The 24,020-nt window shown below is 39.7% G+C and overlaps 1 protein-coding gene across 1 annotated transcript; it reads left to right on the forward strand.

The window, feature by feature from the left end:
• Positions 1–3,850: 3,850 nt before the first annotated feature.
• HMHB1 (histocompatibility minor HB-1) lies at positions 3,851–16,661 on the forward strand. Its single transcript, XM_065547207.1, has 3 exons — positions 3,851–3,920; positions 8,177–8,227; positions 16,573–16,661. The coding sequence occupies exons 1-3, from the start codon at positions 3,851–3,853 to the stop codon at positions 16,659–16,661; spliced, it is 210 nt and encodes a 69-aa protein (XP_065403279.1).
• The last annotated feature ends 7,359 nt before the right edge of the window (positions 16,662–24,020 follow it).

The following is a 24,020-nucleotide window of genomic DNA, read 5'->3' on the forward strand; positions in this document are numbered from 1 at the left end:
CATTCATTTGGGGGTAGGATAACACACTAGACTATTTACCTTCATTAAACTGAAACTATGGGAGGTGCGGAAGTCAACCTGCATTTGTCATTGGGTCTGAGTGTCTCTGCGGTCTGCCCGTCCTTGAGCTGTCATAATGGCTGGTGTATTTTCTAGAAGCATTGCTTAAGGACTATTAGCAATTCCAAACAGCCAATCAAGCAGGTGTATATGACAATCTGCATTAAATATCAATGAGTTTTCTCTTCTCTGAGCAACAGAGCTGATTTTAAATCATATGAGTGTGTATGGCAAGAGTTGCATATAGCCAAAATTACCATTTATAATCTTTTAGGAAGACATCAAATTGAATGTCAATAAACCCAACACAGTCAGTTTTTTCCCACTGTCTAGACATATTCCTGTTTCTTTGGATTACTAGCAGAATAAGTAGTCGGCTTGCGTTTGGAGGCCATATTTTAGGAAATGTTCTTATCTTGAAACACTAGTAGCACATTCAGTACAGAGAGATGTCCATACCATGAGAGGAGCATGTGGGAACTGGCACCAAATGTGGAAGATCAGATTCACTTTTCCCATCTCTCCTGCACTCCAAGCACATATGTATTGAGGAGGTGGTCAGGTAGAATCACTGCACTATTTACATGGTTTATAGTATTTTCTTTTATCTTATGTTTCACCTGGGCACACTGTATTGAACTCTACCAGTTGGCTCTATTAAATTAGATGCATGGAGATATACTCTATACCAGTCTTGGAAAGACCTCACAGATAAAATTTACTGTCTGCTAGGGACTATATTAAATATGCATTATTTTATGTAATCTTGTTTAAAGTTTTATTTTTTAAAGTCATACAGTAAAATTGACCTTTTTGGTGTCCAGTTCTATGACATTTAACACAGGCATAGATTCTTAAAGTACTATCACAATCAAGACACAGAACAATTCCATTAGCTCATGAAACTCGCTGCTGTTCTCTTCCAGTCAACTCTTTCTCCACCCTTAACCCTGAGCAGATCCATGGCAACCAAGCTCCTCTTTTCTGTCGATATACCTGTGTCTTTTCAAGAATGTTACATAAATGAAATTGTACAATATATAACATTTGAGACTGGTTTCTTTCACCTAGCCTAATGCCTCTGAGATTCATCCAACCTGTGTGTATCAATAGTTCATTCCTTTCTGTTGCTGAGTAATTTTCCATTGTATGGCTGTATCATAGCTTATTAATTCATTTTCCCAGTCTTTTGGGTTGCTTCCAGTTTTGGTGATCATAAATAAAACTGCTGTAAATATTTACATATAGTGTGTGAATATAAGTATTCATTTCACTTGGGAAAATATCCAAGAGTGGGATTGTTAGGTCATATGTAAGATTACATACAAAAAACTACAAAACTTCTTCCAGAATGGCTGTACCATTTTGCATCCCCATCAGCAATATATGAGAGTTTCAACTGCCACACACCTTCATTAGAAGTTGGTATTGTCAGTAGTATTTTTAGTCATTTAATAGGTATGTGGCATATAATACTCTAATATCACTATAAAGTAGGTAGTATTATTATCTCAGTTTTTTGAGTGAAGAAACCAAGGCTCAGAGAGTGTAAGTACATCACCATAGACCTCACATTATGTAAGGGGCAGAAGAATCCCAGGATTTAACTCCAGAGTCCTAACGATATTCCACATTGTGTCATAAGAGCAATCTATTTAACAAGACATATATCTTCTATTTGCAAGTCATATAAGCTTTAATACACCTTGTTGACTTCTTTTAAAAGTTGGGGATACTTTGCATAACTCTCAGTTTGTGAATAAGCTGGAAGATGCCTTCAATCAGAGATGTTCTTTCTTTTGAACAAAAAAAGAGAGGACTTAGCAGAGAGATTGAAGACATCAAATTAAATTTCCTCTTGCATTAAAAAAATTATTCAGGACAAAAAAACTCACAAAAAAATTTTAAAAAACACATACACACAAAATGCTCCCTGTGACCTTTTATTTCCCTTCTGCTTTTTCCTCCCACTGGGTAGCCATTGCTTTTGGCCAGTCAAGAAAAATTCCAGCTCTTAAGAACCACTTTTGTAAATTTGAAAAGAGAACATTTTTTGCTTTTTTTTCTTTCCCTCAAGGTTTTTTTTCTTATCCTCCTTGAGCTACGGTCTTAGGACAATTTCACAGCCTCCCTGAAGCTATGATGGGGTTCCTTAGTAGAGGTAAAGTCACAGAAGAATGAAAGGCTGACTGCTGGGTCCATCTACGAAGAAGAAAATTTTAAAAGAATCTGGCATCTTTGCATTTGTTATAATATATGCATATTGTAAGTCTAGAAATATCAAACATTTGCCTATAATTTGGTTAGGTCATTTTCCATGGGCTTTTCTTTGGCCTTTTTAATTGGTTGATAAGACCTGGGTCTAACCACAGGCAGTTGATAATAAACTAGAAATAGAAGAATGTTCAAGATTCAGACACTGGGAAGGAACCAATTACCTTTCCTAAAAGGGTAGATTTTCAACTTTGAGGACCAGAAATAATTCTTTGATTTTTCTGTCATCCAACTCATCTTTAGTGCAATCGATTCTCAGCTACCTGCTTGTGTGTGCTCTGGCCTGCCTCCCTCCGGTGCTTCCTTTCTTCCTACTCACCCAACTCTCCCTCCCACTTGGGAAAGTCCTTCTGTTGTGTACAGGGGATATTTTTAAAGCCATGTACCGGAACTTCAGTGCTGCTGGGAAATTCCTCCAAACGGCTTTATTTGTAAGAGAAGTATGCTGCATGCTGGCTTTTTCAGTATTTTGTTACAGACCGCAGATGGAGGAGTGCCTCCTAGGGTAGGTCACATGGAGCCTCTGGATTATGCATCTATGACCTTTCTCTGTGGGTCCCAGATATCTTATTTCCTCCTGTCTTCCATCTCTTCCAGCCTGCAGCTTCTGCTTCTTTCAAGCACACTGGCTCAAAGGTCCCACTATCTTTGGAGAAAAATGAAACTGAATCCCTTCCTAATACCTACATAGAGGTGAAGTCAGATGTGTTGAAATGTAAAATATAAATTGAGAAATATAATAGGAGAAAATGTAGGAGAGTATCTTTGTTAACTAGGATGGGAACGATTTATTAAACAGAACATCAAAAGCACAACCATACATTTTTAAAAAGATTAATATTATTACTTTAAAAGTAGGACTTTTGGTTCAATGAAGGGCAAAGATAACAGGCAGATGAGAAAATTGAAAAAGAATTTATCATAGCTAAAATTGACAAGAAACTCTTATACATTATTGAGGAAAACACATTATATCAAAAATTCTTACCCATCGACAAGGAAAAGACAGAAACCCTAGAAGCACAGACAGTGGGTAGGAACAGGCAATCTACAGAGGAGTACACTGAAAAGACCCACAAGCATTGAAGAGATGCTCAAAATATCTGCTAATAGACAAACGCAAATGCAAATAATTATGATATATCACTTGACTGGAAAAAAAAATAGAAAGCAAGACCATTTCAAGAGCTGGCAAACATATGGGGATGGAAAACTCTCAGGTGTTCTGCTGTTGCTGCTGAGGAGCCATCTGGGGGAGTAATCTGGCAGTAATTAGTCAAACTAAGTATATATAATTGTACAATCCAGCAATTCTATCCCAGGTGTGTACACTAGATAAATTCTCACACAGATCTAGAGAGGGCCACGTGCAAGGTTGTGAACTGCAATTTAATTTCTGGTGGCAAGGAGCAGGAGGCACCCTGGCTGTCCCTCGCTGAGAAAGCAGGTGGATACAAAGTGATGGATGTGACCACCCTGCAGTTAGAGACCGTGAATTAGATGTCTGTGTAACAACATGGAGGGACCATACAACATAGTGGAGGTGGAAGAAGAAAGAGAATTAGTTATAATCCAGTGTCATTGCTGTAAATCTGAAATACACACACATGCACAAAACATCATATCCATTTTGCACATAAAAATATACACATTAAACACATTGACTTAGAATGATGGGGGACAGGAGCAATGAAAGACAGAAATGGGGGTTAAGAGGAAGAAATAAGCACAGTAGAGGAATCTCCATGGACCGCTGATGACATTGTGCCATGAACCAATGAGTGTTATCAACTCAAGTCTCTGTTCCTGAGAGCCAGAGTAAACAAAACAAAACAAAACCAATGTACTCTGTTGAAACTTTCAAGCTTCCTCCAAAGGGCCCTGCCGAACTGGGGACATCCTACCTGTCTTCAGTTATCCCCTCTTAGGTCCTGAAAAACGCTAAACCTGGCCTAGACTGCTGAAAGAGTTGATGACATTTCTGTGTTTCCTGTCTATCCTGTTAGGGTATTATCCATGATATTGTGATTCAATATGTTATATTAACCTCTGTGTGGTATACATCTCTTGCCACCTACTTATATTTAGGGTTCATGATTCTAAGACCCACAGATGTGGGTGTCCACGACAAAATTCTGATCTTAGACAATACTTTTTGCTATTCTCCCTTTTTCTAATAGCAAATAATTTTCATGATAGTAAACTGCAAATCAAATAGCAAAACTTAAATGCCCATCAGTAGAGACTGGTTAAATAATTATGATACATCCAGGCCGGGCGCAGTGGCTCAAGCCTGTAATCCCAGCACTTTGGGAGGCCGAGACGGGCGGATCCCGAGGTCAGGAGATCGAGACCATCCTGGCTAACATGGTGAAACCCCGACTCTACTAAAAAAATACAAAAAACTAGCCAGGCGAGGTGGCGGGCGCCTGTAGTCCCAGCTACTCGGGAGGCTGAGGCAGGAGAATGGCGTAAACCCGGGAGGCGGAGCTTGCAGTGAGCTGAGATCTGGCCACTGCACTACAGCCTGGGCAACAGAGCGAGACTCCATCTCAAAAAAAAAAAAAAATAATAATAATAATTATGATACATCCTTACAATAGACTATGCAGCCACTAAAATAAATGAAGAAGGTTTTAAGTCACCAATATGGAATTAACTTCTAGACATAGAAGTGAAAAAAAAAAGCGTCGAAAATCGTGTGGATAATATGCTACAATTTACAAGCTTGTATATCTCAAACATTTCTGAAAGAATATATAAGAAACTAATATTGGTTGCCTTAAAGAAAGAGACCCAAGTGACTCTGGACAGAGATAGAAGGAGATTTTCTGTATGTTTATACCTTTTGAATTTTTGGATTATGTGACTGCATTCACTATTTTAAATTAATATTTAAAAATCAATAAATTTGGGAAAGGGGTTAGGGAGATGTTGGTCAAAAAAAAAAAAGATGAAAGAGGAGGAACAAATTAAAAATATAAAATAAAATCTACCAATACAATTCATAAATTTATAATAGTCAAGGATTAAAAGTTTTCAGAATATTATATCATATATATGTAGATAGAGAATAAACAAACAGATTAAAATGATAATAACTATGCCCACTATTGGTAGGTATAAAGCGAGACTGAATTTTAGCAACTTAATTTAAAAATTTAAATTTAAAAAATTAATTTAAAATTAAATAATTTTAAATTTAAAAAGGTTTAGAGTAGGTTTAAAAGTGGTGCTGAATTTTAAAAATAACTGGGTATGTCAGAACTTATACACCAAGTAAAGAACAACCCCTTTAGGGTCACCTTAAGGGGTAATACACTTACTTAAATGTAGCTGCTATTGCTGAACCTGTTCTGGATTTCTCTAACATAGGGTTCTAGAATTTGGGGTCCATGGAGTCTGTGGATAAGATTCAGGAGCCTGTAAATTTGGGCAGGAAAAATTATGTCTTTCTTTGTACTAACCTCTTTATGAAAGTTAAAGTTTCCTTTAATTATGAGAGCAACAGTAATACCTAAGTTTTTGTTACCAGTGAAAATTCTGAGTCTAATTTAATTCTGTTATTTTCATATCACAAATTTTAGTTTTTACAGATATCTGTAAATATCTTTCCCAGGTTGATATTAGACATTTTTAGATCTTCTTATTTAATACATTATTAAAGAAGCAAATATGTTACTATGTCACAATTTTTTATATTTTGATAACTGTATTCAATATAATTGGCTCTTTATAATTCTATATATTTTCTTTTATACTTATAAAAACAATGATTCTGAGACAGAGTCCAGGGGCCTTACCAGAGTGCATAAGCTTCCCAAAGTACAGAAAGTTAGACACCTCCACAAATAGATCTAATTTCAGGGGAAGAAAAGCAGTGATGATGCTTTATGACCATATGTTCTTTTTGACAAAAAAGCAGTCTTTAACCGTTTTGGCTAATTGCAAAAATGCAATGCATTCTCAAAGGAAAAAGATACGTCACCACTGAAAATACTTTTGAGAAAATTCCATCGACAAAGAAAATGGTTTTTACTTTTTAGAGACCCAGTCTTTCTCTGTCATCCAGGTTGGAGAGAATTGGAGTGATCATGGCTTATTGCAGCCTCAAACTCCTGGGCTCAAGTGATCCTCTGGCCTCAGCCTCTGGAGTAACTGAGGCTACATGTATGCACCACAGTGCCTGGCTAATTTTTAATTTTTTTTTTTGGTAGGGATGATGTCTCTGTTGCCCAGGCTGGTTGCAAACTCCTGGGCTCAAGTGATCCTCCTGCCTTGGCCTCCCAAAGCGCTGGGAATTACAGGTGTGAGCCACAGTTCCTGGCTAAGACGGAGTTTTATATACAGAATTATCAGGACTTCTTTTATATCTCATCCTCAATATGCAAATAACTAATTCATTTAGCAAATACTTATTGAACGTCCATTATGTATGAGGCATTACTGTAAGCACTGGAATGAGTGCAGTGAGTGGGTCAGATATGGTACCTGCCCGGACGGAGTTTATGTTATAATGGAAGCAAGTGGCCTCCAAAAGCTAAGCTATACAGAAATCTGACTGCATCAGTTATTTATAAGTGTGATGCTGAAAATAATGCAGAGTAATCTGGGGAGTAATGGTGGCTAGGTACCTGGATCTGGCATTGCACTTCTTCCATCCAAATCCTGGCTCCATGCACCTCTGGCTCTATGGCCTCGTCCAGGTGTGCACTCTCTAAATCCCAGTTTTGTTGCCTGTAAGATGGACATATTAACATTACCTACTTTAAAGAGGTGTTTTAAAGAAAATGGCTACTCCTAACATCTCCCCAAGAACCAAGCACAGAATTTTGGAAGTTTTAATACATTTTCTTAAAGAAGTCTCTTTCTTGGCATGTAAAACATTATCTAGATTCAAGTCTGAGTGGTCAAGTTATTTTATCCTAAGGCATCCAATGGCACAGATGGACATTAAAGTGAGAGAAGAACTCGCTTCATCATTGCCATTGTTCTCTACCGTAGCCCGTGGAAACACAAGACCTGGCTGACTGAGAAAAGTGAATGAGGGGAATTATGTCAGAAATGACAGAGAAGGATGGGCAGGATTTCTGGCAGGCACAGGTATTTCTAAGTAAGAAATGGTGTGGTTAGGAGAGAATACTCTCAAGAAGGGGACAGATGGTTTCTGCGGCAAAGGGAGTTTCCCTCATTCAGCGTTGATGGAGAGAATAAAGGCCTTGGCCCCTCCAGTGAGGATATGGAGTAAACAAGACAATCAAGTCCGTCACTCCTGGAGCCTGCATTCTAGTGTGGAAGACAGACAGCAAATGATACATCAACATTAAGAAATTCATGAGTAAATGAAGATAATTTCAGGCAATAATAATTACTCTGAAGAACACGAAGAGGGGCCTATGATAGAAAAGGGGTGTAAAGGAGTTTGGAGGATTTAAGCTGAGTGAGCAATCTCATCTCTATTTTGATAAGGTCACTTTGGCTTCTGTGTGGATAACACATTGGATGCGGATAAGAATAGGAGCAGGGAGACCTCCAGTAGCAGGAGGCTGCTCTAGGGGTCCTTGCAAGGGATGCTGGCGGCTTGGACCCGAGTGGTGGCATGCAGATGGGAGAGGCAGGTGGACAGATGAGACAGCTGAAACAGGAAAGGCAGGCACAAAGGCAAACACAACATAATGTAACAGAAAGGGAGTTTAGAGCGGAAGGAACACTCCGGAGTCATTCTGGTCCAATTCTGCAGATGAGGAAACCACATCCCAGGAGGCTGAGGCGGCTTGCCCCGCATCTCAGAAGCCGGGCAGTCCCTGAGCCTTCTGACCTCACATCCTCTGCCACACCACAGTGGAGAAACCAGAACTGGAGGAGCAGTCAGAATGCAGAGAAGAAAAGAGAGGTGCGGGTGCGAGGAGGAGGAGACCAGAGAGAGAGGAAAAGAGGCAGCGAAGGGGCAAAGAAAATGAAAGAAAATGCAGGTGGAATGAGACAGAAACCACAACAGGTGAAAACAGGGATGGGGGCAGGCAGAGGAGAGGAGTGAGGCGGACCTTGTTGCTGGGATTATTTAGGGCAGATAGTTTCCAGTTGAGGTTCGGTTTCATAGCCCATTGCTTGGCTCCCTGCAGCTGTCAGGGCACCAGAGGCAGCAGTTGGAGCAGCTGCCTGCACCACCTGAGCCACAAGGACAACGGCAAGGGAAGTGCAGATGGGCAGGAAGTCCCTCTGGGTCAGAGCCAGGGTAGCCAAGATCACATTGTTCTTGCCCACTGCATGGGATGCTCAGGCTTCCCACAGCAGCTCAGAGATCAGACCCGTCCTTTATCCTTAGCATCGCCACCATCATCACCATCATCGCCATGCTCCCATTTCTCAGGATCATGTGCCAGGGGCTTTGCATGCATTTCTCTCTTTCATCCTCACAGAAGCACTGGAGGAAGGTATAGCTTTCCCCAGTTTACAGATAAAGACACGACAGCTTCATTCATTAACTCACTAATCTCATTTCAGAGCCAGGAAATGGAGAAAGGCCCTGCTGTCATTTTGGTGTTTTTGTTTTGTCTTGTTTTCTCCTCTTGAAGAGGACACACGGAGCCCTGGGTTGATGTTATAGGAGGTGTTGGTGCCATGCACTGAAGGGATCCGGTGTTTTCCCCTTCCTGCAGCTGGAGGTCACTCAGCCTGGACTGATGAAGCCAGGGAAGCCTGTGCTCTGTCTGGTCCACACAGCCCCCTCAGCCACCCCAGGGAATGCTCAGATCCAGTTGCACAGGCAGCCCACAGAATACAAACAGAACTTTCTTTTAGAATTTTTGCGCTGTTTTATTGTTTCTTACGGACAACTACTGACCTTCTCTTTTTTCCTTCAAGGCCCCTTTCAAATGTCACCTCTTCTATGAAGGTTTTATTTCTTTCCAGGCAAAATAAACCACTCCCTTTTTGGTGCCCTCATAGTTTTAAATTTTGGCCTAAAGCACTTGTTTGCCTCCACCATCAGAGCATGGGCTTCTTGAGGAAAGGGACTGTGTTTTAATCATTTCTGTATCCTTGGCATCTAGCACAGTGCTTGGCACAGTAAAAGCTGTCAATAAATGTTAGCTGAACTGAAAAGTAAAAAATGGAAAGGGCATTTATTGGGGCCAGTGTAAGTCAACTGTTTCCATCCTTGTTTCTTTAACTCAGAAACTCAAATGAAGAGGCCCGGCGCGGTGGCTCAAGCCTGTAATCCCAGCACTTTGGGAGGTCGAGACGGGCGGATCACGAGGTCAGGAGATCGAGACTATCCTGGCTAATACGGTGAAACCCCGTCTCTACTAAAAAAATACAAAAAAAAAAAACTAGCCGGGCGAGGTGGCCGGCGCCTGTAGTCCCAGCTACTCAGGAGGCTGAGGCAGGAGAATGGCGTAAACCCTGGAGGCAGAGCTTGCAGTGAGCTGAGATCCGGCCACTGCACTCCAGCCTGGGTGACAGAGCGAGACTCCGTCTCAAAAAAAAAAAAAAAAAAAGAAACTCAAATGAAGAAAGACATTGTCAATCTCATGAGGAGTCCATATTTTTTTCTACTGGTGAGAGATAAAGTAAATGGCATGTGGATTTCCTTTGGAAGAATAACAAATAAAATTCTTTTGTAAGGCTGTTATAAAATTAACTTTTTAAAATCTCCAAATTGTCATTTTGCAAGGAAGAAATATAAGTAATAAATATGAATATTCTTTTTTATTTCAGACTTTTGCTCCATAGGCAATAGAAATGAGATGGCCAATTACAGTATTGAAGCATAAGCACAGATCTAACTCAGTGCAGAGGCAAATATCATATGGCACATGATATTTTCATTTTTTTGTGTGCTACTATGAGTAACACTATTGCAAATCCATTTTATTTATGATTTGGTCTTTGTAGCTCCAATTTCATTATTAACTGAAGTTTCATAGCATCATTCTTACTGACATGTACTGAAGATAAAAAATACTCTATATTTTCCTCATCTATCCTTGTCTTTTCCTTTATTAAAAACATAGCAAAATTAAAAAAGAACTAGCAATAAGCATACTGAAATCACAACTCAGACACATGACAATGTTCTATAACCATGACACCTGTCCGGGCTGCATCCAGCTAAATATGGTTCCAACAAAAAGGAATACTGATATTTATTACTTATATTTTTTCCTTGCAAAGTAACACTTTAGAGATAACAAAAAGTTAATTTTATAACTCATATCCTTATAAAATACTTTTATTTGTAATTCTGCCAGAGGAGATCCATATGCTATTTACTTTCTCTCTTGTCAAAAGAAAAAAATATGGACTGCTCATGAAATTGACAATGTCATTCTTCATTTGCATTTCTGAGTTAAGGAATAAGGATGGAAACAGTTGGCTTACACTGGCCCCAACAAATGCCCTTTCCATTTTTTGCATTTCAGTTCATAGTAGGAGCTCACTCAGGACTTAGCTGGCAGAGAGAGGAGAGTCTGAGGCCAATGTGCACTTCCCAGCACAACATCTCACATCCTCCTCGTTTTTTATCACTCAAGATATTGAAAAACTAATATGCAAGGATGCTGTCATTATAGGGGTCATCCTCAATCTTCTCTAATTATATTTAAAATTATGTCATAAACTTCAGAAATTAGCAAGTATTAGTGTATACCTTATCGTTAGCATAATCCAAGGTGGCCTCACCTACAAATAGAGTCATAATTATAAAAATTCTATCTTTCAACCTCCTACTTTCTCAAAATGGAATTTGTCCCCACTAAAAGTTATCCTTCAAAGTAGTGCTTCACCTGTGCCCACAAATACCTGTGGCTACTGCACAAATACTGTGTGGCTTCTACCAGGTTTTTCCTCCTGACCTAGCTCTCATATGTTGATATTTGTTATCCCGTCAAACCTTTCTGTTGCTCAGCTTTGCGGCATGGATGGTGCAAAAAAGCAAATGTTGCTCTGCCTGATACTGTTCCCAAAGCTGGCAAATTGCAGGATGTCACCATGGGGTAAGCTCCACGAATGAAGGGATTAGGGGTGAAGAGAGAACTGACCTTTCTAACAAAGTTCAGAGTCCTGAGTTACTGAACTTTTCCCTAACTCCATATTAATTTCCTATTGTTGCTATACTGAATTACCAGAAACTTAGTAGTTTAAATCTGCACAATTCATTATCTTACAGTTAAGAGGACAGAAATCCAATTGGGGCCTTATTCAGCTATATAGTCAAGGTGTCAGCGGGGCTGTGGTTTTACCTGAAGGCTCTCAGGGAGAATCCTTTTCCTTTCCTTTTCCAACTTAGAGATCTACCTGCATTCCATTGCTTGTGGTCCCATCTTCCATCTTTAAAGCTGACAATGTTGCAGCTCTCTAACCTTTTTTCCAAGAAATGTATCCCTTTAACTTTCCTGTTTTGCTTCCCTCTTCTACCTCTTCTACATTTTTCTTTTTTCCTTTTTTTTTTTTTTTTTTGGTTGTTTGTTTGTTTTTTTATTTGTTTGTTTTCGAGATGGAGTCTCGCTCTGTCGCCCAGGCTGGAGTGCAGTGGCGCGATCTCAGCTCGCTGCAAACTCCACTTCTCGGGTTCAAGTGATTCTCCTGCTTCAGCCTCCTGAGTAGCTGGGATTACAGGTGAGTGCCACCATGCCTGGCTAATTTTTGTATTTTTAGTAGAGACAGGGTTTCGCCATGTTGACCAGGCTGGTCTTGAACTCCTGATCTCAGGTAATCCGCCCACCTCAGCCCCCCAAAGTGCTGGAATTACAGGCATGAGCCACTGTGCCTGGCCCTCTTTTCCACTTTTAAGGCCCCTTTTATTACACTAAGCTTTCTCAGATAACCCAAAACAATCTCCCTATTTTAAGGTCACCTAATTAGCAATCTAAATTCCATCTGCAAACTTAATTATCCTTTGCCATGGTTCTGAGGATTAGGACATGAGCATCTTGGGGGAGAATATTATTCTGCTACCAAGAATATATTTTTAAAACATTTTTATTTCCATAGGTTATTGGGGAGCAGGTGGTGTTTGGTTACATGAGTAAGTTCTTTAGTGGTGATTTCTGAGATTTTGGTGCACACATCACATGAGCTGTATACATTGCATCCTATTTGTAGTCTTTCATCCCTCACCCCCTTCCCACCCTTTCCCATTGAGTCCCCAAAGTCCATGTCATTCTTATGCCTTTGTGTCCTCATAGCTTAGCTCTCATTTATAAGAATACATGATATTTGGTTTTCCATTCCTGAGTTACTTCACTTAGAATAATACTCTCCATTCTCATTCAGGTCACTATGGATGCCATTAATTAATTCCTTTTTATGGCTGAGTAGTATTCCATTGTATAGATATACCACAGTTTCTTTATTCACTCATTGATTAATGGGTATTTGGGTTGGTTCCATGATTTTGCAGTTGCGAATTATGCTGCTATAAACATGTGTGTGCAATTATCTTTTTCGTATAATGACTTCTTTTCCTCTGGGTTGATACCCAGTAGTGGGATTGCTGGATCAAATGGTAGCTCTACTTTTAGTTCTTTAAATAATCTCCACACTGTTTTCCATAGTTGTTGTACTAGTTTATATTCCCACCAACAGTGTAAAAATGTTCCCTGTTCATTGCATCCATGCCAGCGTCTACTGTTTTGTGATTTTTTGATTATAGCTATTCTTGCAGAGTAAGGTGGTATTGCACTGTGGTTTTGATTTGCATTTCCTTGATCATTAGTGATGCTCAGTGTTTTTTCATATATTCTTTGGCCGTTTGTACATCTTCTTCTGAGAATTGTCTATTCATGTCCTTAGCCCACTTTTTGATGGGATATTTTTTTTCTTACTGATTTGTTTGAGTTTGTTGTAGATTCTGGATATTAGTCCTTAGTCCTTTGTCACATGTATAGATTGTGAAGATTTTTTCCCACTCAGTCATCTGTTTACTTTGCTCTTTCTTTTGCTGTGCAAAAACTCTTGAGTTTAATTAAGTCCCACCTATTTATCTTTGTTTTTACTGCATTTGCTTTTGGGTTCTTGGGCATGAAATCCTTGCCTAAGCCAATGTCTAGAAGGGGTTTTCCAATGTTATCTTCTAGAATTTTTACAGTTTCAGGTCTTAGATTTGAGTCCTTAATCCATCTTGAGTTGATTTTTGTATACCGTGAGAGATGAGGATCCAGTTTCATTCTCCTACCTGTGGCTTGCCAATTATCCCAGCACCACTTGTTGACGAGGGTGTCCTTTCCCCACTTCATGTTTTTGTTTGCTCTGTCAAATATCAGTTGGCTGTAAGTATTTGGGTTTATTTCTGGTTCTCTATTCTGTTCCATTAGTCTATGTACCTATTTTTATACCAGTACCATGCTGTTTTGTGACTATGTCTTATAGTATAGTTTGAAATCAGGTAATGTGATAGCTCCAAATTTGTTCTTTTTGCTTATCTTGCTTTGGCTATGTGGGCTATTTTTTGGTTCCTTGTGAATTTTAGAATTGTTTTTTTCCTAATTGTGTGAAGAATGATGGTTGTATTTTGATGGGGATTGTGTGAATTTGTAGATTTCTTTTGGCAGTAGGGTCATTTTCACAATATTGATTGGCAGTAGCATCCAAAGATATCAAATACCTAGAAATAAATTAATAAATGCAATGCAAAAATTCTATGCTGAAAACTACAAAACTGCTGAGGGAAATTAAAGAAGACCTTTGAAAATGTGGAAAATTATATTATATTCATGGATTAGAAGGCTCAATATTGTGAAGACAGCAATATCCCCAAACTGATCAATAGATTCAAAGCAATTCCAATACAAATACCAGCCAGATTTTTATTAGAAATTGACAAGTTAATTCTATAATGTGTGAAGCATTCAAAATAGGACATATTAGCCATTTGTGGCAAATATTCATGCAATTCAGTTGAAAAAATTATTGAACTTCTACATTATTCCAATAGGCATAGTAAAAGAGGAAACAGCAGCATAACAAAGTGGTAAGACAGCCCTGGGTTTAAATCCTAGCACTGTTGCCCATGATCTTTACACATCCACCAGACCTTATGGAATTCTTTAGGGGAAGGGTAGGGTAGGGATGAAGGATGGGTAAAATTTGAAATGACATAGAAGAGAGCTTAGATCTAACTCACACACTTCCACCCCTACTCAAACTACTGGATAAAGAAACACTGTTCTAAATAAATTTTTAAAGTGATACTATACTACTAAGGTGGAAGGGACCTTAAATAGTATTATATTTACCCAAATCCTAAATAGAGTGAAGTGCTTTGCTCAAGGTTACACAAGTATTATAGTGACTGTTATTTATCACGGTCAGACCAGAGCCCAAGCCCAATAGCCCGAATGTGAATACAAACTCCAGATCTTCTACCAGCGAGCTGTGCAGCCTATAGTTAAATCTCTGAAATCTGGAACTCTTCCTTGAAAACACGGGGAGAAATAACATCTTTTTAAAGGATACTTTATTGAGTAATGAGATAATTTTTAAAGTGTTTAGCAAGGTGCTTGACACATAGCAAGTACTTGCTTTTTTTTTTCTCTTCCCTTTTTTTTTCTCTGGCTTCTACCCCAGCTGGTCTCTTCTTAAATATGTACTCCAACATGTGCAATGGTTAGACATTTTGTTGCAAGTACAGAATTCTATTCAGGTTAACATCAGCAAAAGAGGGGAGGTCAGTTATAAGGATAGAGGGGTATCAAAGTCAAGAACTCAGCCAGGCTTTAGAAAGTCACCTGAACTAGAAACCATAAAAACAGAAGACCTTTCTTTTCTATTTCTTTTCTCTGATTGTCTCTCCACATCCATCCTCCAACTCCCACCTCTCTGTCTCTCTGTATCTCTCTCAATCTCTCTTTTCTCTGCTTCTCCATGATTGTGGTAATAGAAGATAGGAATTACACAATTCTTGACAGATTTCTTCCACTTACCAGCCAAGACTCAGTCACAATATTTTAGTTCCAATACCAAATTCCTGGGAAAAAGAATTTGGTTTTGGTGGTAGGGAGGAGCACGGAGTCACATAATATACAGTAGTTGTCAACACTTAAGCTGAAAAGAGCGGTTATGGGGTTATTGTAAGTTGGGCAGAGAACCCTAAAAGTCTACTACAATATACTGGCAACTTCTTTGTAGATATCTAAGAGGAATCCTTATCCATAAGTGAAAGTCTTTCAGCTTAATGCAGTTTAAAAAGGGGCCACACCAAGATGATGAAACCCTGTCTCTACTAAAAATACAAAAATTAGCCGGGTGTGGTAGTGGGTGCCTGTAGTCCCAGCTACTTGGGAGGCTGAGGCAGGAGAATCACTTGAACCCAGGGGGCGGAGGTTGCAGTGAGCCGAGATCTCACCACTGCACTCCAGCCTGGGCGACAGAGCGAGACTCTGTCTCAAAAAATAAATAAATAAATAAATAAATAATAAATAAATAGTGGGGGGCCATAATGGGCAATACCCCATGTCTCAGTGTCTTAGTGCATACATTGAACATTTAGATTTTATCCAGTTCCAAAGCTCCCTGTTGATTTTTTAAATGCCCAGAGTCATGGCAATAGAATAAATTTTCTCTAGTCTCCTTTCTTGGCTTAGTCATGACAAGGCTGACATCAGATATTCTTGCCCTTACAACCTGGGCTTATGGAAAAATTGTTCTTAAGAGAATAATCTCATTTCACATAGGCTTGGCTCTAAAATAAGGGGCCCCTTTCATGGTTGCTCTGGAAATCTGCCATGAGATATACTATATCAGGAAATATTGGCTTAATGTTTTTTCTGCTATTCAACAGTTACTCTCAGAGTTCAGTTATTAGAAACTCTCCAGCTCAGCAGTTTGGTTTTCTGCATGTATACATGATTTTCTTTCTAATGAATGAATTCCATATGAGCTAATTATAGAAAATTAGATTTTTTGCAGGAATTAGCATGGTTCTTTATTAGCAAAACCAATTGCATTTCATTAATTTTCTTCTTAGTTAAAACCACTGGTATTCGTGGGAAATTCAATGAATAACATGCTTTTCTAATGAATGTAAGCTTATGCTATGCAAATACCAAAGCCATGCATTACTACAAGTGCTGCCCCAGGTCATTATTGTAAAATAAATAAATAAAAATAAAAACAAAACAAAACAAAAAAACTAACACAAGTCCTCTTTACTCTGCTTTGGAGTTTTATTAACCTAAATAGAAAATACTGCTGAGAAGTTGTAAGCTCAAGTCTCAGCTCAGCCATTCTTTTCTATAGGCTGTCTGCATGTTTGGAAGTCTGAATTGGTTGAAGTTGAAGATGATGTGTATCTGAGGCACAGCTCTTCCCTGACTCATGGGCCTTGACACTGCTGTTGAGGTTTGACTCGAATCCCAGAGTTTTGGTGTGGATGAGCAGGGACAAATTGCTGAGCATCAAGAAGAGTAAAATTAAGCAAGTGGAACATATGCCTCTGCTCTGCGCAGTGAAATGAAGAGTCAACTGTTGAATGTGTGTGTGTCTCTCATTTTCCCAAACAGGATTAACCCGCCATGATTTATGAATTCACCTCTTTCTTAGAGGCTTCCTTTCTTTTTTGTTAGATCCTCCTTTGAGAGCATCTAGGGTCCTATCAAAGCGAGAAGTGACTTCAAGCAAATCTACACTAAGACGTGAATTAATAATGGCTACCAAGCACAGAGCTCTTTCCCCTGGCACACTCCTGGGAAACAAGCAGTTACAACACTTGTGGAGAGTAATGTGATAGTATACATTCATTTTTTTTTTTGAAGTAGAAACATTTATATTTAGAAATTTAACCTTTAGTAATGTGTCCCACAGGAATGCTTGCCTGAGTGTACCAGGATTTTTATTGTAGCAGTGTTTCTCAAAGGAAAAACAACAACAACCTTAAAAACAAACCTAAGTGTCTATCACTAGGGAAATAGTTAAATAGATTATAGTACATTCAATCATACTATGGGACACTCTGTGGACAACAAAAGGAGCAGAGTATACCTGTATGTTAGAACATGGGAAAAATGTTCATACTACCTGATTAAATGAAAACAGCATTTTTCATTTATGATTCAATTTTCATAAAAGAAAACAATACATTTTTATGGACTTATATATGTGTTTTATGCACACAATAAAAGATGCAGATGGGAGGCTGAGGTGGGCAGATCATGAGGTCAGGAGATCGAGACCATCCTGGCTAACATGGTGAAACCCCATCTCTACTGAAAATACAAAAAATTAGCCGGGCATAGTGGTGGGCACCTGTAGTCCCAGCTACTTGGGAGACTGAGGCAGGAGAATGGCCAGAACCTGGGAGGCGGAGTTCGTAGCAGTGAGCCGAGATCGCGCCACTGCACTCCAGCCTGGGCAACAGAGTGAAATTCTATCTCAAAAAAATAGAAGATGCAGATGAATACACAACAAACTGTTAACAGCAGAAGGTGGGTATGGAATGGTGAGTAGGACTTACACATTGGTATTGTTTTAACTTCCTATCATTAGAAGACACCATTTTAAATTAAAAAAATAAAAATAGGTATGGTTGAGTACAGAATTTCAGTTTGCAGTGATGAAAAACTTCTGGAGATGGATGAAGGTGATGGTTGCATAAGAATGCCACTCATCTGTATTCTTAAACATAATTAAAATGGGAAATTTTATGTTATGCATAGTTTACCACAATAAAAAAAAATGGTGACTTTCACAAGGACATTTCCATTACATAAGAAGTGAGCAGTGTGAAGCTTAAAGATTAGTTTGGTAAAGGGTCCTGGGCAGATTGGAAGTCCTTTGAATGCAATACCAATTAATTCAATGTAATAGACCCTCTAGAGTTACAGATGACGTCTTAAACAGCATTTAGGATAAAACAAAGGGCACTTTTGGCTGAGAGCAGCATGGGAGGCCTCCGTTTGGTGAAATAGATATTGAAGGGAGGTTATTTGTGGTCTCTAAAGTCATACGACCATTGCCCTAGTCCCCATCAGTCACAACTTTTTCTTTTGCCCTCATGAAGCCAAGCCTGCCAAGAATAATACATTTATGTCTTTATATACAGCTGCCTAAATCCATTTATCAACTATTTAAGAGTTTGTATTACATTTTTTGGCCATTTAATTGTATGGAATTACAACTTTCAAGCTTACACATACCATATTTGACATAAAAAGTAGTTACTGGTATCTATGAAATAAAAAGAAATAAGAGTCCAAGGGCAACTTAACACTTCCACTACCAAGGAGTATCTTTAAGTAAAGCAATCAATAAGCATTTTTCAAGTGCCTACCATATGAGCCAGGTAGGACACAAAGAAACATAGTAAAGTGCCTAATCTTAAAGGGCTTACTACCTATAAAGGAAATAACCAGTACACAAGGCATTGAATTGAATTGAATTGAATTGAATTGAATTGAATTGAATTGAACTGAACTGAAATGAACTGGATTGGATTGGATTGGGTTGGATTCTTTGCAATTTCATACAGGGAGCATTTAACACCCACTAAAATATCCCACTGTGCAAGGTAGTATGGGTTTGAAGGAGATAATAAAAATACTAATAAAATATGTTCCCTTTCCCACAAAACTCCCAATTTAGGGGACAGCAGGAAGGAACTAACTAAAATGCAAGCCAAAATGTAATCGTGATATAATAAATTATAAACAAATTTGCAAGGAGAACTAGCTTCATTCTCTTCATGTAATGAATGAGCATTTGTAAAGGGGTTGAACATAGGAGCAGACTGAGAGAAGCAAGGGCCATTCAGGTTGAGAGAACAGCATGAGCAAAGGCCTGGAGGAGGGAAAGTGCCCAACTGTTCAGAGAACAGAGAGAGGTTCTTGTCATTTAGAGCGTAGCGTACAGGACGGGGCACAAGACTCTGCGTGAGATAAATTAGGGGAGGGAGAGCACGGCCAGAGCCTTGGGGCACTTGCAAGGAATCACAGAGGCACAGAGTCCAAGGGCTGCCGGAATGTTCAACAGCGGCGATTTTGTGCACAGGAAGCCATCCTTCTCATCCAGGTTACTGCACCAGCTTTCCATCGTTCCCTCCATTCTATTTCCACTCAGGCCCTCTCTAATCTGTTCCCACACTGCAATCACAGTGGTCCTTTGGAAACTGCAAATCAGATCAGGTCACTCTTCTGGTTTTCTTCTCTTTTAGAATAAGCTCAGAATGTTAATACAGCCTCTGGTGTTGTGCAGAGCAGGTCTTCCGCACACATCCCCCAACCCCCACCTGACCTTGTACCAGGACACCCCATTTCTCCAATAATGTTCCAGTATAGTTGACCTGCTCCTTCCTGATCCTAGGCTGCTATGGGGTATCTCCTGTGCTAATTGTAATGCTGGAAAATAGTAGGTGGTCAATACACAGCTGTGGAATGCAGTAGGAAAGGTAGGCGTGCATGAAGGAATGAATGGAGTGCCTCTACAAGATTCTTCTCAAGCACCATTGTGCCTTATCATGAAGTGCTTGCAGGAGCCAGAAACTCCCTATTCTGCTTGGAGAGCAAAAGACAAATGGGCACAGATTCTGAGGTAAAGACAAAGGAAGCTGAGGATGTACACATGTTTGCTGACATTTACTACAATCTGCATTTAGTACATTTGGGATTGAGGGGAGTAGAAAAGGCCTGACATGGGGCCCATGGAGAATAAAGCATGCAGAGGAGCTTTGAGGTTTGGTCAGAGAGGATGAGTGGGCAGAAGGTCAGGGCGGTGCTGGGGAAGAGAGAGCAGAGTGCTAGGTAGACTCAGGATTGGTCAGGATGAGCATCATGGAAGGTCGGGGGATTTTAGAGAAGGAACAAGGGTATGGCTGAATTGACCTGCCATGGAGTTCTGAGTGGACAAGAGAATACAGAAAGAGGGATTACACACTGAGGGCGGAGGAAAGGCTGGCTGGAATCCAAAGGAGTGTGAGAGACATGTGTCCATGAGATTGCAATCACAGAGGCAATTCGGAAAGGTCCAGATCACAGAAGAGAAGACCTGCTCGAGGCAGAGTTGCCTGGTGGCTGGAATAGAGAAGGAGATCATGGGAATCAAGAGCAGGAAATTGTTGGTCCAAGAGCTGACGTCACTAGGGATAATAGCTAACCACTGGACCCTTTTGATGGCATGTATAATTATAATCCCACATGTATTTGTTGGTTTACTTGCTATTGTCTATTTGTCAGCATCCCAAACTAAATTATAATCCCCTCAAGGGCAGGGATGAAGTATGTTTCTGTGTGATATCCAGTGTCTGTCATAGTCAGAGATATTCATTAAATATTTGGAGAGCAAATGAATGAATGATTGAATGTGTGACTACAGCACACCACTTCTCATGAAAATGACTCTGTTTATAGCAATTGTGTAGTACTAGTGGGAAAACACTTGAGATTGGAGAATAGTGAGGACATAGTTTAACCAAACCGTTAAGCTCCGGATTATATACAATTGTTTGTATGATACTTAAGTTGTTATCTCCATTCTGAAAGTGTATGTACTTCAAGGGCAAGAGCCAAATCCTATATAATCCTTATATAATACTTCCTTTCTATCCACAGAGCAGTCAGCTGAACTCTAGAAAAATAACAAGCAGATGTATACAGCCTGGAGGGGAAGGTTTTATAGTGAAACAGACTTTTAGAGTTAGAGAAAACTGCCCCATCACTGATCTTCAGTAACTTGTCTCCTCATCTGTAAAGTAGGAATAAAAAACAGGATGCAGCACATAGGGTTTATGTAAAGCATAAGTGAGATAATGCATATACCCATCTGTCAGTGCCAGGTACATAGCACTCCATGTAAGATAGCTAAAGATAAAAATACGATTTTATCTATTTTTTGGACTGTGCAAGCTTCAGTTGGATTTAGGGTTTGTCATTGTTTGTAGCAATGACATTCTCATGCTCTTCTCAGCACCCTGGCCAAAAGGTTTGCTTCAGCAGCAGTGATTCCAGACCCCAACTCTGCTCTTCAGAAGCAGGTAGATCTGCAGGCTCGCACAGCAGGGGCTGATGACCTCAGGGGCTGATCTGGGCAAGCACAGCTCTATGCTGCCCTCTGGTGGATGTATTTTGGGCTGCCCCTTCCCTGCCATGGACTTGCTGCGGTGCTGACATTAAGGTGCAAAGATAAACTATAAGAAGAGCACCTATGAGGAGATTCTTTGGAGATCACAGGGTAATGAGGGAGGAACGCACTCCACCATTGTTGTGTTTGGTTCAGTTTCCCAGTTGTACGATCCTACTTCTAACAAGGGAATGGCTATTTGTGCACCAATGAAGAACTCATCACCTCCAAGGGATTTTGGAGGTCAGTCAAGGTGGTTCTGAGGCTCTGAGAAGGGCAGCGTTGAGCCTAAGCTCACACAGTTAAACGATGACTTCGGCCTCTTAAGCTGTGTATTATAACCATTTGCAGATCACTTTCTTTCTGTAAGGAAAAAGTCACAGGGCTCACCATGAAATGCAAATTATTCTAGAAGGGTATCTGTTTTGCCTCAGCTGAAAGTAATTGAAATGGCCATAATAGACCCAGGAGCCATGTTTATGTGTTCTCTTTTCCTCATCTATTACAGCCAATAAATAAGCAGGCTCTTTGGTGTTCCATGTCATGTGTCTTAGTCACTGTGCTCCATCTCATCTGCTACTAACTGGCTCCAGTCCCTATCTCTTTGTTTGGATGACTACAGTTGTCTCCTAAGGGCTCTCTCTGCTTTTCTCCTCCCAGCTCCTTCACAATCCTCTCTCCTCCCAGCAGCCAGGATGGGCTGATACAAGTCCTGTTTAAAACTCAACACTTCACCTTGGCCTAGGCATCCATATGTGAATTCAATCTCATTGTATACCCATGCCCCCTTGGCTCTCCATATTCTAGCCAACCTGAGCCCTCTTCCATCCCTCCAACATGGCCAGTCTTTGCCTTTGCACTTACTGTTCTCTCTGCATGGAATAGTCTTCTCTGCACACTTCTCATGGCTGGCTCTTCCTCTTCTTTCATCTCAGTATAGATGTCTCCTCTTAGAGAGGCCGACAATAACCACTGTATCCAAAAGAACCCCTTCTCCCAACATTCTCCTTCCCCAATATGGCAGTTTTTGTTATGTGTTTCTATGAATTTCCTCTGTAACAGTAATCACTACCCATCATTATCTTGTTTATTTGCTTAATGCATGTTCTCCATTAGAATATAACTTTCAGGAGGGCAGACTCTTTGCCTTCCCATTGCTGCAGTCTTCTCAGTGTCTGGTACATAACAGATACTCAAACAAGTGCTTAGTGGAGTGGAAGAGGAGTACTTTATAGCTTGTGGCATTGGCTAACTTTTTATAACCTGGCCCCATCTGCAGCTGCTCCCCTGCCATACCCAGCCACATAGAATCATCTTGATCAGATCATTCCCTTATGTTGGTTGACTGAGTGAATGAGCACATTTAAGGGATCTCATTTTCCCTATAGCATGCCCTGTGTGAATGTTGATATATGCATAGACAAAGCTTTATATGTTTACACAAAATCACATTCCTTCCTCCATGTAACTTATAATCATGAATTTGAATTCCTTTCTTTATCCATTGCTTTATCCAAGTCATAGTAACAAGATTTGATTGTACTAAATGCCATCCCATCACATTAATACAGACTTGATATTATGTTTATTTAATGAAGGTTTCCCCTGAAACTAGGCACTCCAGAATTGTTTCCAAGAAAAATAATTGAATAGGGAAAGAGACTGCAGTTGCCATTAAAATTAAAACCAGAAATCATTTCGTGTGTGTTATTCTTCCCTGGTTCCAGCTCCAGCAATGACTGGAAACAGGTCCTTAAGGGCAAGTAATAAGAATGAATGTCATAAGAGTCAGAAATAATGAACCAATATCTTGCAGAAACACTACAGCGTATACCAACACAGAAAGAGGGTTGGGTAGGAAAGTGTGTGCATGTGAAAAAATAAACATCCCAGTAACGAAATACGCAGAACCACATTGATACATATATACACAATGTCAGATTCCTTTTGACTCAACAACAATAATCTGGTCACACAGAGTGAAACTGCAACCCTATCTGGCCCTTGATGCGGAAGGTGCTGAATCACCTGCCCAGGGCAAACTGCAGACATTTAGCACTTTCAAAGATGAGAATGAGCTAATAAAATTACAGTCCGGCTCACTAAGCAAACATCACTGTATGCCAGCCTCTCTTTGGAGCAAACCTGCTTTCTCAAATGCACACCACGACTTGCTCTCCATGTACCATTTCCCTTATGTCAGTGAACGCCTTTCTCATGTCTATGAATGTCCTTCTTGATAGCATATGGAAAATGAAGAGAAGGTGAGTTGAGAGGGGAAGGAATGGAGAATAATAACATTTAACTAGATTTGTCATCTACTATTTCTATTAATTACACTGGGGTTTCATCTCCAGGATTTTGTTGTCTCTTTAGAGTAAAAAGCATTTAGTTTACTTAGATGATAGCCAAATACTCTTTTTGTTAAAAAAAAATACAGTTAGATGGAAGGAATAAGTATTAGTGTTCAAGGGTGACTAGAGCTAACAATAATTTACTATATATTTAAAAATAGCTAGAAGAGATGTGGAATGTTCCCAACACAAAGAAATGATACATGTTTGATGTGATGGATATCGCAGTTTGCCCTTATTATTCCACATTACATGCATGTATCAAAATACCACATGTATTCAATA

The sequence above is a fragment of the Macaca fascicularis genome, chromosome 6 (genome assembly GCF_037993035.2).
Source record: "Macaca fascicularis isolate 582-1 chromosome 6, T2T-MFA8v1.1".
NCBI lineage: Eukaryota > Metazoa > Chordata > Mammalia > Primates > Cercopithecidae > Macaca > Macaca fascicularis.